Source organism: Fundulus heteroclitus, unplaced genomic scaffold, assembly GCF_011125445.2.
Source record: "Fundulus heteroclitus isolate FHET01 unplaced genomic scaffold, MU-UCD_Fhet_4.1 scaffold_62, whole genome shotgun sequence".
NCBI lineage: Eukaryota > Metazoa > Chordata > Actinopteri > Cyprinodontiformes > Fundulidae > Fundulus > Fundulus heteroclitus.
The window spans coordinates 1,425,883-1,448,985 of record NW_023397055.1 but is presented as its reverse complement, the minus strand read 5'-3'; the positions used below and the strand labels follow the sequence as shown (position 1 = coordinate 1,448,985).

Genomic DNA, 23,103 nt, shown 5'->3' with positions numbered 1-23,103 from the left:
TAAAATTATCAGAATGATTCAGTGAATCCTGGTTCACTGCAGATCCAAGTTAGGGAACCAAAGTTCATCTTAAAGAATATGGGTTGAGGTTAAATTAGCTTAACTAATTTAGAACAACATTTGATGTGTTTCAACCCAATCACAAAGCAAACCTGAATTAGGCAAAACATTATTTGGGGAAATAAAATTTTAAAAAGTGATTTGCTCACTAAATATGAGTAACTTTTAGGACACAGACAACCTCACCTGGTCTGTGAACACCACATCACTGGTCAAGAGGGCACTAAAGGACTAGCATTTCCTGCAAAGGACGAGGAGAGCCCACTTGCCACCACCCATCCTCACCACCTTCTACAGAAGCACCATAGAGAGCATTCTGACCAGGGGCCAGTTCTTCGTACGTCGCTAACTCAGTTAGCTAGATTTGATTGTTGATGATTTGGCATGATCTTGGATCGTTTGGTTCTTTGACACTCATCCTGGACTTGCTGTCATAGCAACATATGCACAAGCTTAAACCTGCTCGTGAGCAGGCTTATTTCATGTTCAGGATGAGATCGTGACTTTATAAGTGGAGGAGATAGGGAAGTCTGTCGTAGTCATGTCTTGTTAATTTTTACTACAGCAACCTGTCGCGGAAGGTGCAATAATAACTTAGAGCTTTTTGAAGTAATCACGTATTGCGAGACAGACAGGATCCTTTTAGCGCAGCGCGACAGTGTAATTGTAGAGAAATATGTTTTTTCTCGTGAGGCTGTTATTTACTTAATTTTTTGGAACCACACAAGTGTTCAACACGGAGGAGTGAGTGAATTAAATATGCTTTTTGGCTAAAACTTTTTTCACATAGATCACAACAAAAAGGCTACTGTTCTTTATGGATTGTCATGTGGGTCTTCAAAGTTCCGCTTTCACGAAATCTTTGTCCACATAGATCACAATCGAAAGGTTTCTGTCCTGTATGGATTCTCGTGTGTATTTTTAAATGTGATTTTTGGCCAAATCTTAATCCACGTGGATTCTCGTGTGTATTTTTAAATGTGATTTTTGGCCAAATCTTAATCCACGTGGATTCTCGTGTGTATTTTTAAATAAGTGATTTGGTTAAAACATTTTCCTCATAGATCACAACAGAAAGGCTTCTCTCCTGCATGGATTCTCATGTGTGTTTTTAAATTCCCTTTTTGGCTACAACTTTTTCCACATAGATCACAACGGAAAGGCTTATGTCCTGCATGGATTCTCGCATGTCTATTTAAATACTCTTTTTGGCTAAAGCCTTTTCCACACAGATCACAACAGAAAGGCTTCTCTCCTGTATGTATTCTCATGTGTACGTTTAAAGTGTCTTTTCGGCTAAATCTTTGTCCACATTGATCACAAGAGAAAGGCTTCTGTCCTGTGTGGATTCTCGTGTGTATTTTTAAATGGTCTTTTTGGCTGAAACTTTTTCCACACAGATCACAACCAAAAGGCTTCTGTCCTGTGTGGATTCTTATATGTTTTTTTAAAGTTCCTTTTACGCTAAAACTTTTTCCACATAGATCACAACCAAAAGGCTTCTCTCCTGCATGGATTCTCGTGTGTACGTTTAAAGTGTCTTTTCGGCTAAATCTTTGTCCACATTGATCACAAGAGAAAGGCTTCTGTCCTGTATGGATTCTCGTGTGTATTTTTAAATTTGCTTTTTGGCTAAAACTTTTTCCACACAGATCACAACCGAAAGGCTTCTGTCCTGTGTGGAATCTTGTGTGTTGGTTTAAAGCATATTTTCTAATAAATGTTTTACCACAGTCTTCGCAGCTAAGCTTCACTCCTGTCTGGCCTTTCCTTCGTGAGTCCACATTTTTCTTCTCTGTAGAGCATTTCTTATATCCAGAGTCTGACAAGTCTTTCAGCTCAGAGAGACTGTGTTCTACATCACTGTCCTCTTCATCCATCCCAGTGTCTTCAGTCTCTAAAGAAATGGAAGCATCTCCATGATCTTGTACTCTGATGGATTCTTTTCCATTATTCTCCTCAGGAAGTTCTCTGCCTTTAATTTGGTCTGGATAAAGCTGTGAGAGCAGCAGAGACTGTTCATCATCCAGAGTCTTTATGGGAGCAGCAACTGGAAACCTGATGGCATTAATCACCTCCTTCCCATTGAGCTCCTCTCCTGGCAGACTGATGTAGACTCCCTTCTCTTCCTCCTTTATTTGAGGGGGACTTGGCTCATGCAGGTCGGCACGAGGTCTTTGGTCTAAAGAATCTTCTTTAACAATCCGCTTCTGAGCAACATCTGCAGTAAGCATTGAAACACATTATGCAAATTAGAAAGGATATCGATCTCAGTCTGAACTGAGGCACATTTTAATAAAGATATATTCAAGTAATTTAGTTAGATTTAATTCTTTGATTTAAATTCTCCTTAGTGTTTAGTTTTAACCGTTTCTTATGCATTTGCTTGTTTACAGTTCCTTGCAAACGTATTCATCACTATGGCCTTTTAATATTTATTTGTTCTTTATAAGTAGTAGAACAAATACATTTCTTGAACCTACGGGATGATGACATTCTGGATCATTATATAACAATATATTTAATCAATAAATGTAAGAAGAAAAAATATCAGTGTACTGGAATGGAATTAATTTCACATTTATTAAGATTATAATTGATGATATTGCAGACATGCTGACCTACATCTGTAACTTATTAGTAAAGTTGCTGCTAATCACATTTGTAATGATAATAGTAGAAGAATTTTAATAATAGACAAGTATATCTACTTTGACAGTTATTTAAAACACTATAAAAAGGGTCCAGTAAAAGTCTGGATTTTTTTAATTATAAAGCACAACCTGACAGTGTCAACATGGGTTAAGAGAAAACAGATCATCAATGGCACTGATGCAGTTAAAAGAAGAAACGACAGAATGGATAAAATTAAATTATCAACTGGTGTATTTCTTGATCTCTAGTGGAATCAAATGTTCTCTTATGACATTTTACTAAAAAACTGGAATGGTATGGCTATATGGGGTAGCATTTAGAAACAGGTAATCACTAATCAAAATTATAAAAAAAAAAAAAAATTGTGAGGTCCCAATTTATTTTATTTGTATAGAAATAACATAATCAAAGTTTCAAACTTGCTAAAATACACATTTGAAAATGATACTAGCGTCTTCTATATTGGAAAACAAAAAAAATCCACCAACTCACAAAGTGGTCAATATAGAAATGAAAAAAATAAACACTGGTTCAAAAATCTATTTATCATTAAATTTAATAAAACATGATGTTTTGAAACTGCAATAAATTAGAAAACAATGCAATCAAAATAATTATTGACAGTGTTGATTTAGAACGAGTCCATGAGATCAAATTTATATATATATAAAAATATATATAAAATTTCCTTATATAGGACATTTTTGACCAATCTGTATAATATGATTGAACTTGACTTTGTAAAGTGCCTTGAGATGACATGTTTCATGATTTGGCGCTATATAAATAAAATTGAATTGAATTGAATTGAATTGAATTTCTGGGTCTTTTATTGGATGATGAATTAATCTTGAAACTTCAGATCTGACAAGTAAAATCAAGACTAGTCAAAAGTGTTGCTGTTTGAGGAGAATATGATTTGTTCTGGACAACAAATATCTGTGGTATTTTATTTAATACTCTCCTTGTATAATATTTGAATTAGTGTGTGGAAGTTGTGGGCTAAATATTCAAAATAAATTTCCAGCCAGTATACATCATACTAAAAGTGCTAAACTGATTTGCTATCTTGAGACTCTCAGCCATGTTCAAAGTTAACAGTGAGAACAGCAGCACTACAATGAACAGCTAACATGATTTAATAAGCTTGTTTTACATGTCTTACAGGGTCATGACAACAACTCTCATTTTCTGGGGTCTTGGGGGTATAATATGGTCTGTTGTGCCCTGATGAGGCCGTGTTAATGTCAAAGCTGAATCCAGAGGACCTGCTCAGGAGCTATCAGCTTTGTTGCTTTGCTCAGAAACGGTCAGATCACAAAGAAGTTGTCTTTCCATTTAGATCGTCTTTCTACACAATTCATATTCTCCAATCAGAGCACACCATCAAGAAAAACAGCCTTCCACTTCTTTTAATAACTTTTGTCTTGTTAAAAGCCCCCCCCCCCCCCCAAAAAAAAAAAAACATGGTTTAAAAAATTAAACCCTGAAATCCTTACTGTTGATAGGAGCAGCAGTTAATGGAAAGCTGCTATCAGTCTCCTCCTTCACCAGGAGCTGCTCTCCTTCCTGACGGGCCCCGGGTTCCTCCTGTTCCTCCTTTATGTGGAGGGGCTCTGACTCCTGCTGCTCCCCCTCAGGACTCTGTTCTTCAGGAGCCTCTTCTTTAACATCTGCAGCCAACACTGAAACACATTACATGCATTATGAAAAACTAGATCTTTAAAATGTTACAACGATGGTAAAAGATTCAGTTTAGAGAAAAAGAAGATTTGATCAGCAGAGAAAACTGAAGCTGAGGAACTGACAGTTTCAACCTAAAGATGATCTCTGGTATCTTTACTGTCATTCTGCTGTGGAAATTCAATGCAGTTATTCTGTTAAAACGTTCTATAAATGCTAAATGCTGCCTCTGTTATCCATCCATTCATCCATCTTCTAACATGTCTATCATTGTGGGGTTGTGAGGGGTGCTGGTGTCTATCTCCAGCTGTCAATGGGGGAGAGGCGGGTTCACCCTGGACAGGTCACCAGTCCATCACAGGGCAACACAGAGACAAACACAACATACAACCATTCACACACACTCTCACACCTAAGGAGATGGAAGTAGAGGTGGAAATAGATCACCGTTTCAGAATTAAAAAGGACATGTTTTAATATATTGGGATGTAAATATCACATACAATCACATACAGCAATCACATCACATGTTGGGGTGGGTGATGCTACGATGTTTTAATATTTAGATTTCCATTAATATCAAAGAATACAGCTTTATGTGAGCAGCCAGCTTCTGTCTCTCATTTATCCATCTGTCTCTTTTTTATGTTTCTGTCTCTATCATGTATCTTTATACATGGTTACAATATTGAAGGCTACCTTCTGAATTAAAATCTCTTTAAAATCTAAATCTGCCAGAGTTTAGAATATTTTTAGTGTAACTTATATACATTATAACCAGTGTTGGGTAAGTTACTTTAAAAATGTAATCCGTTACAGTTACAAGTTACTTTGTTTAAAATGTAATTGTAGTGTAACTTTTTCAATTACTTTTAAAAAGTAATGTAACTAATTACTTTTGATTACTTTAAGGTTTTAATGAGTATTGACCCATGTTCAACATGGGTCAATACTGTAACGAATTACAGTTACTCTTTTTTTGTAATTAAATTACGTAACGTCGTTACATGTAATCCGTTACTCCCCAACACTGATAACATATTATAAAATTTTTATTTTGTTACATTTGGGATCTGCTTCTGATCCATTCTGGGGTCTATATAGCAACAAAAATGCCTTTTCCAAGAATAAACTCCCATTCTTAATTCATTTGATAATAAATGACCATAGAACTGTTTGCTTGTAGGGAATGTGCTATATTTGGCGTAATGTTTATAATAATCGACAGATGTTTAACCTTCATCCTCATCATATTTGTATTAAGCAAATGTTCTCAGTATATTGAAGTAATCAGGGCACCACGTGAAATAAACATGTTAATTAAATTAAATTAAACAGTTAAAAAAAAACCTTATTGAAATTAGTGGTTTAAATCAAAAACATGCAGCAAAGCAAAGACATGAAATACGACTGGTAAATCTTTGAAGAGAAATGCACCATTTGTAGCTCTTTAGCTGGTTATTGAATAAAAATTATTGAATAAAAATTATTTATTTATACATTTTATGGCACATATATTATATCTTAGCTACTTTCTGGCCCAGTATCTATGTACCAATGTATTTATTCTGTATGAATCTTGAATTATGCCAGCATTGGTCTTCCAGAGGACAATCAGCAGATATTCTAGGCCTTCAAATAGACCTTGTTTGGAGGCAGACCGACAAAAACCTGATGCTTAAGGATGCTACATGCTAAGCTAGCATTAGCACCTCCTATGCTACATGCTAAGCTAGCATTAGCACTTCTATGCTACATGCTAAGCTAGCATTAGCACCTCCTATGCAGAGCTGCAGGCTTAGCCAGTTTTCTGGGGGAAACTCTGCAACAATGAAGAGGAGGAATCCATCAGCTGCTGAAAACGGCTCCTAAACTTTAGCTCCATCCACACAGTTAGCATGAAGAAGGAAATCTCCAAACCTAATCGGTGCAGCAGAACTCTGGGCTGGAAAACATCCCCCATCATCGGTGTCTCCTCTGCTGCGTCCTGCCGCTCTTTGAGCTCCTGCTTCCCTCCAGTTTCTCCGCTGTGCCTCCAGCTGCTGGACTTCTTTCCAGACTTCATCACCTGCAGCAGCTGCTGCTCTCTTCCAGCTTCTGGACTCACAGCAGAACAACAAAGAACCCGGAGGATCAACGTGGCTGCGCGGCTTGAACCATAGACATATTATAAGAGTAGACCCCGCATTGACTGTCGCTGCGCAGGAATTACGGGCGCCACCTTGGGGCGGTCGACTTGATACCTAATCCTGCTGATTCAAGCTGACACACTAATGATGCCTCAGCACTGTGCGGCTCATTTTTGTTTAAATCGAGGGATTATTTATGTCAGGGCTCGAGGGATAACTTTCACAAGCAAGATGAAAAGACATTGTTTATATTTTTGATCAGAATGTAAGTTTTCTATAGGAGATACAAAGTTGTTGTTAGACATTAGTGAATAAACAGCATATAAATATACATAAAACAGCATATATATATATATATATATATATATATATATATATATATATATATATATATATATATATATATATATATATATATATATATATATATAGTGAACCCTCGCTATACTGCGGTTCACCTTTCACGGTCTCGCTGCTTCACGGATTTGCATTGATGAGCCGTTCATTACAGTTCTCATCAGGTGGCGTGTCGGTTTATAAGAATCTTTTTGCCCAGAAGAAAAAATAGTGACAACTACCGATAAAAATGTGTTCTTCTCCCGAAAAAAAAACTCACCTTCACCGCGCGCTTTAGAAGAAAAAAACGCTACAGAGCGGAGTCACGGATGCAGCGCCTCAGTCAAAAGAGCAGTGAAATACACACGAGTCACTATTTGTCCTACTGTACTTTGTATTTTTTAATATTAATTTTTCATTTTCTCCCGTTCTAATCCAATGACTCGGGTCGCGGTGGGCCGCGCTGATCTCCGCAATTTGAAGCCTTCAGTTCGTATTGATTAAAATTATTATTTTACAGCTTATTTGTAAATAAATTACGTAACGTCGTGCGGGGTCTACTCTTTATATATGTCTATGGCTTGAACACCTGATTGTAGAAAACATGTACGTAGACTACCCGTAGCACCATAGACATATATAAAGAGTAGACCCCGCATCGACCGCTCTCGCCTATAGGCGCTGACGAGATTTAGGGGCGCCATCTTGGGGCGGTCGACAACTCCGCTAAGTCTAATGTGTTAACCAGGTGCAGAATCAATTTTAATCAACTATGACTCGTTTAATGTTGAACTAATTTTCACATTTGTTTTGCTTAAAACTTTAAAACTATAGCTATTATAACAAATGGTCCAATGCGTTTAAATAATCTTAGTGGGGTTAAAAGTAATAGAATATTCTGACATGATGTATGTATGTTTCAAAACACAGCCACGCACACATTTTTTATAATTTTTTTATTGCTATATAAACAAACACATTTGTACATGTACATATGTACATATACTTCCCAAAAAGAACCCGTGATGGGCGAAATCTGTAAAGTAGTAACCTTTATTTATTTTTTTACAATTATTATATACAATGAAATACACTATAGTATATTGAAACCATAGAACAAAACCTTTTTACCGGCCCAAGCATTTGTTTAACAAATGAAAGTACTATATAAACGTTTTTTTTATTATTATTTACAAATAAGCTGTAAAATAATAATTTTAATCAATACGAACTGAAGGCTTCAAATTGCGGAGATCAGCGCGGCCCACCGCGACCCGAGTCATTGGATTAGAACGGGAGAAAATGAAAAATTAATATTAAAAAATACAAAGTACAGTAGGACAAATAGTGACTCGTGTGTATTTCACTGCTCTTTTGACTGAGGCGCTGCATCCGTGACTCCGCTCTGTAGCGTTTTTTTCTTCTAAAGCGCGCGGTGAAGGTGAGTTTTTTTTTTCGGGAGAAGAACACATTTTTATCGGTAGTTGTCACTATTTTTTCTTCTGGGCAAAAAGATTCTTATAAACCGACACGGCACCTGATGAGAACTGTAATGAACGGCTCATCAATGCAAATCCGTGAAGCAGCGAGACCGTGAAAGGTGAACCGCAGTATAGCGAGGGTTCACTATATATATATATATATATATATATATATATATATATATATATATATATATATATATATATATATATATATATATATATATATATATATGCTGTTTTATGTATATTTATATGCTGTTTATTCACTAATGTCTAACAACAACTTTGTATCTCCTATAGAAAACTTACATTCTGATCAAAAATATAAACAATGTCTTTTCATCTTGCTTGTGAAAGTTATCCCTCGAGCCCTGACATAAATAATCCCTCGATTTAAACAAAAATGAGCCGCACAGTGCTGAGGCATCATTAGTGTGTCAGCTTGAATCAGCAGGATTAGGTATCAAGTCGACCGCCCCAAGGTGGCGCCCGTAATTCCTGCGCAGCGACAGTCAATGCGGGGTCTACTCTTATAATATGTCTATGCGTAGCACGCTCCCGGTCCCGTACCATCAGCTCATTTGCGCAAGCGCGAACAGAATAACTTCCGGGTCGCCAAAAACGAAATGTAATTACTGTACTGAAAATACTTATTTCTATACTTAAATCATTAAATAATGCTAAACTACATCGTAAATAAAATATTAAAGACTTTTCTGAAAGAAATTGATACGTTTTACATTCTCTCCATTGTATTGCTTGACGTCATCATCGTCATCACCGGATATGCTCAGAAGTCGGGAAAGATACCTTTTTTTTTTTTTTTTTTTTTTTTTTTTTTTTTGAAACTTTTCATTTTTAATTAGTGCAAAATTATTAGACAAGCTTCTTTTATGAACCACATTTTTACATTCTCTTTAATTCCATAGCAAATATGAGATCTATCTAATGACTTTTACTAAAATGAAGGCTTTGCTGCTTTAAATTTATTTATAAATATTGTTCCATTACTGTTGCAAGCAGAGAACACACTTTCTAAATGGAAATAAAAATAAAAAAAACATATTGTAAATGGATATTGGGGAAAATTCAGAAGTTAAACTTTGAACAACTTCTCCATCAAAACAAAGTTTTGAGAGTAACGCTGTTTTTTTTCTTTTTTCGGTTATTTTACAGATTTTATGTTTTCAAATTAATTTTTTTTCAAATTTCTCTTTTTTGGATTGAGTTTTATGAATTGTGTTGATTTCGAATTTTTTTTTATTTATTTATTTTTTTTTTCTTTCTCAGAAAAAACTTTATTTAACAATTGTACATTACACCAGGTACCAGTATCTCAATACACCAAACAAACAGATATAAACAAAGATGCAACAATAATAGTAAAGACAACAAAAAAAATAACAATAATAATAATATAAGGGGCAACATTATATTATACATAGATTCAAGGACAAGCCATTAAACCAGCAGATTAAATTTACTCACAAAAGAAAGAAAATTACCAGCATTTTTTGTTTTTACAAATTCTAAAGATTTGACATAAGATTTTGTTTAATTTTTCCAATGAGATATGACTGGTTTACATTTTAAGTAACGGCATTTGTGTAAATAAAATTTAACTAATAGAATTAGAATGTTAATACCAACTTTATCTTCAATTTTTTCAATTATACCAAATAAGGCTACTTTTAGAGTAAAATCAGGTAATTGAATTCCTTTAGATTGGATCCACATCAGAAAATCAAGCCAAAAGGATTGGACTACAGTGCAGTGAAAGAAAAGGTGTTCCAGACTCTCAGATTCAACCTCACAAAAAACACAATTTTCAGTGTCAAACTTAAATTTTTCACTTAGAAATTCCTTAGTAGGGTAAAATCTGTTAATAATTTTAAATTGAATTTCTTTCATTTTTGGAGGTACTGGGTATGATAGGAATTTAGTTCTTATCATCTTTTTTGCTTCTGTATCGAAATCTTTGAGAACATATTCTCTCTTTACGTGATTGGAAGATAAACAATGTGTCAAATAACACCTCAAAAATTTATTGTTACATTGAGTGCTGAAAAAATTAACGTCATCTATAAAAACTTGTTTGAGTTTTGGAGAAATATCAGAAAATATTATATCTTGTTTAACCATAGCCTGAAGAGGTAAAGGGAATGTTTTTAAGATCTGATTATATTTACTTTTAGTACAATGGATTTGATACTTTTCACAAAACTCCTGATGAAGTAACAGGTTACCACTATTGTCCATGAAATGAGAAACAGCCCATATTTCTTTTTTATACCATTCGTTCATAAATATAGATTTTCTATTACTAAGAACGTATCTATTGTTCCAAACAGGGGTGTTATGGGGTGTAAAATTATGACTAAAGATTAATTTCCAATAGAGAAGAACCTGTTTATGAAAATCAGATAATTTAATTGGTAATTTGTTTATCTCAAAATCACATTGTAAGAGAAATTGGATTCCACCTATTTTTTTGAACACTAAATTGGGTATATAAGACCAAACTGAAAGATTATTATTTACTATATATTTCAACCATTTAAGTTTTAATACAGCATTCATAATCTCAAAATCTATGACATTTCCCCCACCTTCTTCATAAGTTCTAATCATGTCATTTTTCCTAATGTAATGAATTTTATTCTTCCAAATAAAGTTAAAGTTTAGTTTATTAATGGTTTTTATCATCTTGTTTGATATTGGAAGAGTGTAAGCAGGGTAGATAAATCTAGAAAGACTCTCCATTTTCGTTAATAAAATCCTGCCAAAAAGAGAGATGTCTCTCTGTAACCACTGATTAAGAATTAGTTTACATTTTTCAATATTTTTCCAAATGTTAACGTTATCAGAAGATATCCTGTTTCTTGTAATAACAATTCCCAAGTATTTCACCTCTTTTTTAATATTAATGTTAAACAGTGATTGTGATGGGTGGTCTTTCAAGGGAAAAAGTTCACATTTGTTTAAATTTAATTGAAGACCAGAAGCCTTAGAAAATAATTTTATACTTTGAAGAGCTAACGGGATTTGTTCTTCATTTTTTAGAAAAAGGGTTGTATCATCGGCTAGTTGACTAATTATTATTTTCTTGTCCAGTAACTCAATTCCAGATATGCAACTGTTTTTAATTAATATTGACAGCATCTCTGCAACCATTATGAATAATAATGGTGAACTTCCACAGCCTTGACGAATTCCTCTACTAATGTTGAACCTGTTACAAGTACCATGACTTAATATTACAGAGCTGTTTATGTCATTGTAAAGCATTTTAATAAGGTTCCTAAATTTTTCCCCAAATCCAAAATGAGTTAGAGTTTTAAAGATAAATGGATGTTCAACAGAATCGAATGCCTTGTAGAAATCTAAAAACAAAATAAACCCATCATCACTAATTAAATCACTGTAATCAACTAAATCTAAAACCAGTCTGATGTTATTATGGATGGATCTTCCTTTTAAAACGCCTGATTGGGTTTCACCAATTATATTGGAAATACCTTTTTTAAGTCTGGCTGCCATACAACTAGAAAATAGTTTATAATCAGTATTTAATAGAGTGATGGGTCTTAAGTTGTCTAAAATCCTTTTATCTTTTCCTGGTTTAGGGATCAGAACAATCACTCCTTGTTTCATGGTTGGCATCAATTCTTCTTTTTTAATACATTCTAATAAGGCATTAAATAATAAATTCCTTATGTCGGTCCAAAAGAATTGGTAAAAATTAACAGTAAGGCCATCTGAACCGGGAGATTTATTTAATGTCATTTTCTTTACAGCAGAATCCAGCTCTTCAATTTTTAGGTTGGCATCGCAGATAGTTTTAAATGATGAGTCAATCTGTGGAATCAATGAGGATATGTCTTTGAAGAGATTGTCACAATCTATTTCAGAGTAATTAGCTGAATAAAGTTTGGAATAAAAGTTAAAAACTTCTTTCTCTAACACTTTAGAATCTTTACATTTATCTCCCTTTACCATAAGGCATGAGATGCAATTATTAGTCTGTCTGTTGCGTTCTAATTTAAAAAAATATGACGAATTCTTTTTTCCTGCCTCAATCCATTTTGCACGAGACCTAATAAAGGCACCTTTTGCTTTATTCAAATAAAGTTGATCTAACTTAGATTGTAATTCCATAAGTTTATTTTTTTCTTCAGGGCCAAAACTAGGTTTGATGCAACATTGATGGATTTTACTTAAAATATCACTTTCAAATTTCTTTTGTTTAGAATTGAGGTTTTTGCTGAACTGAAAGCTAAATTCTCTTACTTTAAACTTCAGAAATTCCCATTTGTTGATGTCACCTACAATTGAGGCATTAGTTTCAATTTCACTTATTAATTTTCTAATTTGAACATTATAATCTTCATAATCTAATAGTTTGGCATTAAACTTCCAATAGCCCTTTTTTTGTAAATTCCTAACAGCAGGTTCCAGACTTAACTCTATAAAGCAATGGTCAGTAAGAGGAGCTTTTGAAGTTATAATTTTTGAAGTGTGATTTAAAACAGAGTCACTTCCCAACCAGTAGTCAATCCTAGATTTGCAGCATCCATTAGGCTTGAACCATGTAAAATCTTGAAGTCCTGGGTTCTTTAATCTCCAAATATCATTCAGGTTGCTAGTTACAATAAAGTCATTAATTATTCTATTATATTGCGGTCTCCCTGATCTTGAAGGCCATCTATCGAACCACTCATCAGGGGTCATGTTCCAATCACCGCCCATCAAAATATAATCTGTAGGGTAACGAGCCTTAAACTCAGATATCACCTTTGTTATGTCTTCCAACATTATTCTGTTTTGATTTTCGTTGTTATAACCGTAGATGTTACATAAGATAATAAACAGATCGTCAGTCTTCACCACAGCTGTCAGCCAGTGACCTTCACTATCAGTTCGATGTGTGATTATTTCTCCTTTAAAATGATTGAAAAGCACAGCAACTCCACTGGATCGGCTGGTGCCATGACTGAACAGGATCCTATCGCCCCACTGACTTTTCCAAAATGAAGTGTCCACATCTGAAGAATGAGTCTCTTGTAGAAACAAACAATGAGATTTTTGCCCTTTACAGAATAAAAAAACAGCTTTCCTTTTAACAAGTTCTTTCAAGCCCCTAACATTTAAAGAACCAAAGTAAATTTTAGAACTTAACTTTTTTTTTTTTTAAAGAATCAAAAACTTGAAATATCACTCACTAGAAAAGTGAATGTAATAAAGAGAAATGCTCTTAGACAAGTTCCATCACCGCCAGCATGTTTCCCTCCCTGTTAAAGGTTTTTACCTATTTATGTCCACTCTTCTTCCTTCAATGTATGCATGGGGACCCCGGAAAAAAGCCTGCTTTCCAGCTTTCCTTGCTTCATCAATCAGCGGCCACAGACGACGTCGCTCCTCCATGTCTTCTTTTGGTAACATCTCTGCAAAGCTGATACCTTCTTCTTTACAGATCGATGCTCCTTTGCTGCGCCTCCAGAGTTCTTCTTTTATTTATTTTTTGAGAGAATAGGATCAACACATTCCGGTTTCTGTCCTGTTGTTTTTTTCCCAATCTGTGGACAACATCCACCGCATCCTCAATCTTCGCCTCTAGTTCTGGGAGAATCTTTTTTATTATTTGAATCGTTTTTGTTCTGATATCTTCATCTCGTTTCTCCTTCACTCCTTTAATTCGAAGGCACCAGCTCATTCTGTAACGTTCTTGCGCTCTCAGTTTTTCTTTTAATTCTTCCTTCTCTGTAAACAGTTCTTTGTTGGCAATTTCTAGCTTTGAAATCTTAATTTTGCATTCCTTCACTTCTTCAGCGTTGTATTGAACTGCTTTCGTCAAGCTCGCAATCATGGCGCTGCTCTGTCTTGTTTGTTCTTTAATATCTTCGAGCTGCGTCTCTACTCTTTTCTCTAAGCTCATAATGGCATCTAGTATGGCATTGTTAGTCACCTGGGTATTTCCATCTTCTTCAGCTGACTTCGCTTTTTTGTCTGACTGCATCTTGGAAGGAGTTGTCGGAGCTGAGCCATCTCGGCCGCGTTTATTTTGTGTCGAGACTTCCATAGCATAGTCATGCTCCATCTCTTTAGGCTGTTGAAGAATCTTTGTCTTTGTTTTGGGGGGTCCCGCTTGTAGTTTCGTAGATTTTAGTAATTTTTTACCATCCATTGAAACTTTGGGAGGAAATGAAGCACGTTGAACGTATAAATTTGCGGTTCCAGTGGAGCTCAGTCTTTTTGCGTCTACTCACGTCGCCATCTTCGGGAAAGATATCATTGTGTAACGTTTATCTGTATTGTCTGAATGCACTCTGTTAGTTTTATTGCTTGTTCAAACAGGACTGGAAAAATATTTCATCCTTACTTATATGGTGAATTTCGTTATACAAATAATCTTGTTCTAAACGTTTATTTTGTTATAAAGTTCAAATTATCGATTGAGATGTTAGCGCCCTCTGGTGTACACATCAAAACAGCAGCCGCATTGTTTTTTTGTTTTTTTACAAAAACAAACAGGGAATAGAACAAGGAACACACACATACCTTATATAAATTACATTTATTAAGCACAAAATACATACATATGCAAATCAAATAAATGATAAAAAAACATCTCACTTCAAAAAAATTCAAAATCAAATACATTCCTTTACTCCTATATGTATTTATAGCTGGGGGTTTATGTACTTTAAGAAATGGTTTATATATTTTTATTTCCCTAACCACAACTGGGAAACATTTTTGCTGTTAAAAAAAACAATGTATTTTATTTTATGAATTTCTGTTGTTTATTTTTTTTTTTTAGAATGTGCAAATTTGCCGCAAATACAGATGTATACAAAAAGAAACCCCTGCCTCAAAAAAATACAAAAGAATAAAAAAGTAAGAAAAACGAAATATTTCCTACCAGAAGTTATTCTGTTCGCGCTTGCGCAAATGAGCTGATGGTACGGATCGTGCTACCGACAAGGTATTCATGCCGCGCAGCCACGTTGATCCTCCTGAGTTCTTTGTTGTTCTGCTGTGAGTCCAGAAGCTGGAAGAGAGCAGCAGCTGCTGCAGGTGATGAAGTCTGGAAAGAAGTCCAGCAGCTGGAGGCACAGCGGAGAAACTGGAGGGAAGCAGGAGCTCAAAGAGCGGCAGGACGCAGCAGAGGAGACACCGATGATGGGGGATGTTTTCCAGCCCAGAGTTCTGCTGCACCGATTAGGTTTGGAGATTTCCTTCTTCATGCTAACTGTGTGGATGGAGCTAAAGTTTAGGAGCCGTTTTCAGCAGCTGATGGATTCCTCCTCTTCATTGTTGCAGAGTTTCCCCCAGAAAACTGGCTAAGCCTGCAGCTCTGCATAGGAGGTGCTAATGCTAGCTTAGCATGTAGCATAGGGTGCTAATGCTAGCTTAGCATGTAGCATAGAGGTGCAAATGCTAGCTTAGCATATAGTACCCTTAAGCACGTGTTTGTCTGTCTGCCTCTGAACAACGCCTTTTTGTTTATTTTTTTCCAGAAAGAGGATCTCTGTTTTTATTCTGGCTGTACTATGGAAGACCAATACTGCCATAATTCAGGATAAATACAGAATAAATAAATTAGTAAATGAAATAGACTGGGCCAAAAAGTAGCTAAAATATAATATATGTTGCATAAAACACAACAAAATAGTTTAAAAATATATATTCAATAATTGACCAACTAAAGAGATACAAATGGTACATTTCTATTCAAAGATTTTACAGTCGTATTTCATGTCTTTGCTTTGATGCTTGTTTCTTATTTAAACCACTAATTTAATCCGTTTTTTGAACTATTTAATTTATAAGGTTGGGAATTGATAAAATTTTCACAATTCGGATTACCTTATTGATTCTCTTATCAATTCCTATTTGGGGAAAAAATGAGAACAAACAGTTTGATGATGAGCATCAACTTTGTTTACTTAACTATCACACGACCTTACAAGGTCAAATCTGCAAATTTATCTTTGTTTAAATGAAAAATGAATATAAGAACAAACATAAATACAGTAGATGAGCTGTTTAGTCGCCAGTCAGAATCTGGATCCCCTGCGCCGAGAGCGCATTCAACTGGAAGAATGAATCTATTCAACTCCACCTCATTTCCAACCTATTAGGCGTGGAAATGAAGATGTTTTACTTTTCTTAACGAAATATAGCAATGGTGTCGTTACATTATCGTTCAGTTTGTGTGAAAAAACTGAGAATGTAACATTTGTTAGTGCGATCATAAAGGATTGCTATGTCGGGTAAAACTCGATTGATCACTCAATATAACACGTTATGAGAAAGAAAACGGCTCTGTGGTCATTTTCACATGTGTCACGAAAATATTAGCTTTATGTTATTAGATTGTCGCATGTCTGTCTGCTTAAACCAAAAATCCACCTTCCTGAGTCCATCACAGCTGTCTATTTTTGTCTTTTTGACCCGCATGAATAGATCATATAGAGCGGATTTCACGTGTGATCAAATTAACACTGAATAAAGGTACAGCCAAAATTATCAGATTTAATAATATTTTAATTCAACCAAGAACCATATAGAGATATTAACCATATTAGGGAAAACGAAATATATCGCTTTTAAAAATAAAACAATGTATTAGTTTAGTTTTAAAAAAAATCAATTTAATTTTATTAGAATGTGATGTTTAAAATATTTAGACTTCACAAAGCTGGAGGTTAAAACTTTTATTGATTTCAAAAATACAATACAAAATTCTACAAATTCCGAAGGGGCCCATTGACGGCTGGAGATAGACAGCGGCACCTCGCGAACCCAGCGGGGATAAGCGTGTTAGAAAATGAATGATGGATGGATGTTCTGGGCTATTTATTTTTTCTTGCCATCAAGATCTCTGCCAACTGGCACCAGAAAATGCTATTATTGGGTTTTCTTCGTCTGGAAACAAATGCATACAAACATCTTACGAGCGCAGCCATGATGACGTGGTGAACGCGCACAGCTGACAATACAGCGATCTGATTGGCTGAGCAGCAAAAATCGAATCACGTGACCTCTTGGACCGGAGCGCCACAGTTTAGATTTTTTATCGGCTATAACTTATTAATGTGCAAGTGAAAACGTGGGAACGTTGGTGTTTTGAGTTCACTGCTATGAGTAGCAACTTTTCCCGGTGGAAGAAAGTTGCCCCCTGACAGTTCATACGAACGTTCTTAAGGAAGCAGATTCTGGCCCACGGACTACATTCCCTGAAGTAGAGTTGGATCCTTGTTTTTGTGGATGGGAAAGTCCCTTTTAAGCAACAGAGACTCCAAGATTTTATGCAACATAACCTCAAAAGTTGCATATAAGTGTTGTGTGAAGGTAATGAATAGGAGAACCTTGGAAAAAAGGGCCATCAGCGTATGGGTGGATAAGCTTGGAGGTCAAAAGCCCCAGTGGAGAACTCTTTACAAACCTCCAATAAAAAAACAGACTGGTGATCTTCAGTGGAGGATTCTTCATGGTGCTATTGCAAAAAAAAAAAATGTTTTTATCAATCATTAGTCCAGGAGTTTTTAATTAATGTCCTTTTTGCAGTTTGCCCGAGAGTGTTTTTCATGCTTTTATGGATCATCAATTATCATCTTAATAAATGTGAAGTTAATTCCATTTCAGTACATTGATATTTTACTTTTATCTTTATTAAAATGTGCCTCAGTTCAGACTGAGATCAATATCCTTTCTAATTTGCATTTTGTGTTTCAATGATTACTGCAGATGTTGCTCAGAAGCGGATTGTTAAAGAAGATTCTTTAGACCAAAGACTTTGTGCTGACCTGCATGAGCCAAGTCCCCCTCACATAAAGGAGGAAGAGAAGGGAGTCTACATCAGTCTGCAAGGAGAGCAGCTCCATAGGAAGGAGGTGATTAATGCCATCAGGTTTCCAGTTGCTGCTCCCATAAAGACTCTGGATGATGAAGAGTCTCTGCTGCTCTCACAGCTTTATCCAGACCAGATTAAAGGCAGAGAGCTTCCAGAAGCGAATGATGGAGAAGAATCTATCAGGATACAAGATCATGGAGATGCTTCCATTTCTTTAGAGACTGAAGACACTGAGAATGATGAAGAGGACAGTGATGTAGAGCACCCTCTCTCTGGGCTGAAAGCCTTGTCAGACTCTGGATATAAGAAATGCTCTACAGAGAAGAAAAATGTGGACTCACGAAGGAAAGTCCAGACAGGAGTGAAGTTTAGCTGCAAAGACTGTGGTAAAACATTTATTGGAAAATACGCTTTAAACAAACACAAAATAACCCACACAGGACAGAAGCCTTTCTGTTGTGATCTATGTGGAAAAAGTTTTAGCCGAACATCTCATTTAAATACACACATGAGAGTCCATACAGGACAGAAGCCTTTTTGTTGTGATCTATGTGGAAAGAGATTTAGCCAAATAGCAAATTTAAAAATACACACGAGAATCCACACAGGACAGAAGCCTTTCTGTTGTGATCTATGTGGAAAAAGGTTTAGCCAAAAAGAACATTTAAAAATACACATGAGAATCCACACAGGACAGAAACCTTTCAGTTGTGATCTATGTGGAAAAAGTTTTAGCGATAAAGGAACTTTAAACAAACATATAAGAATCCACACAGGACAGAAGCCTTTCATTTGTGATCGATGTGGACAAATATTTAGCCGAAAAGAAAATTTAAACATACATATGAAAATCCATACCGGACAGAAGCCTTTCTGTTGTGATCTATGTGGAAAAAGTTTTAGCGATAAAGGAACTTTAAACAAACATATAAGAATCCACTCAGGACAGAAGCCTTTCAGTTGTGATCAATGTGGACAAATACTTAGGCGAAAAGAAAATTTAAACATACATATGAGAATCCATACAGGAGAGAAGCCTTTCTGTTGTAATCTATGTGGAAAAAGCTTTAGCAAAAAATCAAGTTTAAAAACACACACGATAATCCACACAGGACAGAAGCCTTTCTGTTGTGATCTATGTGGAAAAAGTTTTAGCCTAAAAGCAACTTTAAAAAGACACACGAGAATCCACACAGGAAAGAAGCCTTTCAGTTGTGATCTATGTGGGAGAAGTTTTAGCCAAAAAGGGTATTTAAAAATACACACAAGAATCCATGCAGGAGAGAAGCCTTTCGGTTGTGATCTATGTGGAAAAAGTTTTAGCGATAAAGGAACTTTAAACAAACATATAAGAATCCACTCAGGACAGAAGCCTTTCAGCTGTGGTCTGTGTGAAAAAAGTTTCAGCGAAAAAGCAAAGTTAAACAGACACACGAGAATCCATACAGGACAGAAGCCTTTCTGTTGTGATCATTGTGGACAAAGATTTAGCCTTAAAGAATCTTTAAACATACACATGAGAATCCATACAGGACAGAAGCCTTTTAGTTGTGATCTATGTGGAAAAAGTTTCATCCAAACATCAAATTTAAATAAGCACATGAGAATCCATACAGGACAAAAGCCTTTCAGTTGTGATTTATGTGGACAGAGATTTACCCAAACATCAACTTTAAATAGACACATGAGAATCCATGCAGGAGTGAAAGTGTCTCTGCGATGAAAACCAACTCAAACACAGCTGTAGTTTGCTGACAGATGTTTGTGCATTGTCATCAAACGCACAAGGATTTCATTTGGTAGTTTCAGCATTTCTATTGTAGCTAATCTTTAGAGTTGTGTTAAAACATTTAATTTTATTTATTTTGTTCAGACTGAGCTGTAGTACAGCTGTGTTGTCAGTCTATACACACTGCTGTAACCATTAGACTCATCAAGCTAATGTAAACAGTGGCCATAGGATGTGCCCCGTCACGTAATTTCTGGTCGATCTTTCACAACAGCGACCTCTAGCTTCCTAAGTTACCCATTTGAGTCGTAACTATTTCCAGGAGAATTATTATTAAATCAAGTGACTTGGACAAATTGTATACTAAAACAAATTTTTGTTGCCTACAACTTGTGACAGTGTCGTGAGATTGCAGATGGAGTATAGATAACATTACAATATAAAGTGCAGCAGTGTTCAGAATGTGACAGTGTAGGAGAAAAACAGTTTAAAATAGTGGTGCAAAAAAGCAATAATATGAAAGAATTTAGTGTTGCGCAAATATGGTGCAAAATGCAGTAAAAACATTGAGTTGTATCCTATTTAAATGGATTATTAAAGTTCGGCAACGTTGATAGTGCACAATAATGGTACGAGTATAATGCAGAGTCCAGTTTAGAATTCAACAGTCTGATGGCAGCAGGGAAAAAGCTGTTACAGAACCTGGTGGATCTGCAGATGATGCTGGTGAACCTCTTCCAAGAGGGCAGCAGGGAGAACAGTCCATGGTGGGGGTGTGAGGGGTCCCTGGTGATGTTATGGGTTCATGACACGCAGCACTGAGATGAAATGTACTTAATGGAAGAGGAGCCCTGAGGATCCTCTTTGCTGTCCTCACCACTCTCCTCACGTTCTTCCAGTCGGAGGCGGTGTAGCCTCCCCACTACATACAGAGACAGCTAGTCAGAATGCTCTCTATGGTGCTTCTGTAGAAGGTGGTGAGGATGGGTGGTGGCAGGTGGGCTCTTCACTGGTGCCCTCTTCACCAGTGATGTGGTGTTCACAGACCAAGTGAAGTTGTCTGTGTCCTAAAAGTTACTGATATTTACTGAGCAAATCGCTTTTTAAAATGTTATTTCCCCAAATAATGTTTAGCCTAATTCAGGTTTGCTTTGTGATTGGGTTGAAACACATTAAATGTTGTTCTAAATTAGTTAAGCTAATTTAACTTCAATCCATATTCTTGAAGATGAACTTTGGTTCCCTAACTTGGATCCGCAGTAAACCAGGATTCACTAAATCATTCTGATGATGAATTTTAACCATTTTATTTGTCTTATTTGTTTCTATAATGTTTACATAGTTCTTTAGCTTCTTTTTATCTGAAATTTGCTCATTAGTCTTAGCTGAGTTCCACTAGCCTAGCAGAGAGGATTTCTTGGTTGAAAAAGTGTTAATTCAGATTAACAGCATCCTATAGTGATGTTCATTTATATCTTCTAAAGTTTCTTTCTCTGTTTTTTTACATATGTTTACACAATTTGCAGTTAAAAGAATGCCAATGCTCAAATCTTCCTTTCAACTATTGTTAAATCAGCCTTTTATCAACCATAAAAAACGCTTTTTTATCAAAATGCTAACTGAAGCTATGTTGGTCAGCTCCATGTATTAAAAACACAATGTAACCGCCTCAACACAAAACTTTCCCAGTTTGTTTCTCTGCCAAATCTGCCAAGAGCCTTTACTTAATTAATTGAACCCATAATTGCAGATAAATACTGAGAATATGATCTTGTGTGATGAGACTGACTCATGAAGCTTTCATGATTTTCATTTTATGTTCTTATGTCACTATTTGGTTTAGAAATGTAATTTAATTTGTGTGATTATTCCTTAAGCAAAGGGCAAAATGTAATGGAAAATTTTCTTGTGTGTTTTAAACCTTGTGCAAAACATGACACCTTTTTAACAGAATGGCATATATAGTCTATATCCTGTGTTTGCAGAGATGTAAGGTTAATCAGAGTTCAGTATATCAATGTGTGCTTACATGTTCATGAAGTATTCCTAAAACTTTATTACCTTCGTGGGTCAAAGTGAGGAGATGATGGTAATTTAGAGTGGGTGAGGAGAGCTGTTTCTTCCCCAGGTTGTAGGAGGGGTTAAAGGTCAGGAGCTAAGATGAAGCTGTTATACGTCACATGAGGCTCTTTGTTAGTTTCTCCATGACAGGCACCTCCTGTTTGTGTACATCTGTTCCCTATAAAGACAGGGTTTGTCTTACCAGATATGCATTTGGCGAAGAATGTACCTTGAATGCTGTTTGCCTTCAATAAAGACCGGTCCATGTATTGAAAGAGTATCTTGCTTCTTGATTATCATTTTTTCAATGACACATTTTTTCAAACCTAAACTGAGGAGTGAAATAAGCACCTTGTGCAGACAATGAGGCTACATAGATGAGGGGAAAATGTGACAAACCTGGTAGAAAATATCTATAACGGAATTAATTAGAAGACTTAAAGGAAACTACTTTGGTACTTCTCATATTTAAAGAAGAAACTATCAAAGAGTTACTCTAGGATCCATAGTGTATCCTGTGAAACCAAACGTGTGTCAGAGGTCTGGACATGTTGCAGCAGTCTGCAGGGGTGAAGGGAGGTGAGGTAAATGTGGCAAAGAACATGATCAATCTCAGTGTACAAATGATAACGTGAAATGATGTAACTGTGGGGCAACCATGTTTTTTTTTTTGTAGTTGCCCCACTTGAAAACCTTGGTTCCAGCAGGTCCTGTCTGAGCTTTTGCAGTGTGGCGCTCCGTTTGTGCCAAGGTGCTGTGCTTCTCCTCATTCACCCCAGTCCACTGCATTCACAGCTATGCTATACCACTAGAGATGTATGGAGGCACCTTTAGAGGATAAAACATGTGAATTAATATGTGTAATACAGGTTTGCATGTCCACGCCTGTATAAATTTACTAGTGTTAGAGCTAGTCCTGCTGTCTGCTCATCCATTGTTCTTCTCCATATAGGAGCTATTGGCCTGCACTTTAGCTTCACATTTCTCCAAGAGAAAGTTGAAGTATGAGAGCGATGAAGAGTCAGGGTCAAGGCTTAACCTGTCCCTCTTTTTGGTGCTGTTTCTTGTGCGTTTGTTAATCTGAAAATGGATGCATTGGGAAAAGAA

The 23,103-nt window shown here is 35.9% G+C and overlaps 2 protein-coding genes across 3 annotated transcripts; one reads left to right on the top strand and one right to left on the bottom strand.

Moving 5' to 3' along the window:
• Window positions 1-801: 801 nt before the first annotated feature.
• LOC105922285 (zinc finger protein OZF) lies at window positions 802-6,367 on the bottom strand. 2 transcript variants are annotated; one of them, XM_036133416.1, is made up of 3 exons: window positions 6,319-6,367; window positions 1,094-2,281; window positions 802-1,040 (listed from the first exon to the last, which is right to left on the bottom strand). In XM_036133416.1, exons 1-2 carry the CDS (start codon window positions 6,362-6,364, stop codon window positions 1,119-1,121), a joined length of 1,209 nt encoding a protein of 402 aa, XP_035989309.1. In that variant the 5' UTR covers window positions 6,365-6,367; the 3' UTR covers window positions 802-1,040; window positions 1,094-1,118. The 2 variants fall into 2 exon arrangements, with proteins under 2 accessions (XP_035989309.1, XP_035989308.1); XM_036133415.1 differs by having other exon boundaries at window positions 802-2,281.
• A 12,305-nt stretch (window positions 6,368-18,672) lies between these two features.
• Window positions 18,673-22,861, top strand: LOC118561369 (zinc finger protein 224-like; the record flags this gene model as incomplete). The annotated part of the gene is made up of 2 exons (XM_036133425.1): window positions 18,673-19,044; window positions 19,213-22,861. Coding segments are annotated over 2 exons (1,089 nt in total), but the record flags the coding sequence as incomplete, so codon positions are not given.
• Between the last annotated feature and the right edge of the window lie 242 nt (window positions 22,862-23,103).

Excerpts from the sequence above, each read along its gene's own strand:
- LOC105922285 (XM_036133415.1), bottom strand. The coding sequence starts at position 6,364 with ATGATGGGGGATGTTTTCCAGCCCAGAGTTCTGCTGCACCGATTAG. Across the intron at positions 2,282-6,318 it reads AGTTCTGCTGCACCGATTAG|ATGTTGCTCAGAAGCGGATT; the intron begins GTTTGGAGATTT and ends TGCTTACTGCAG.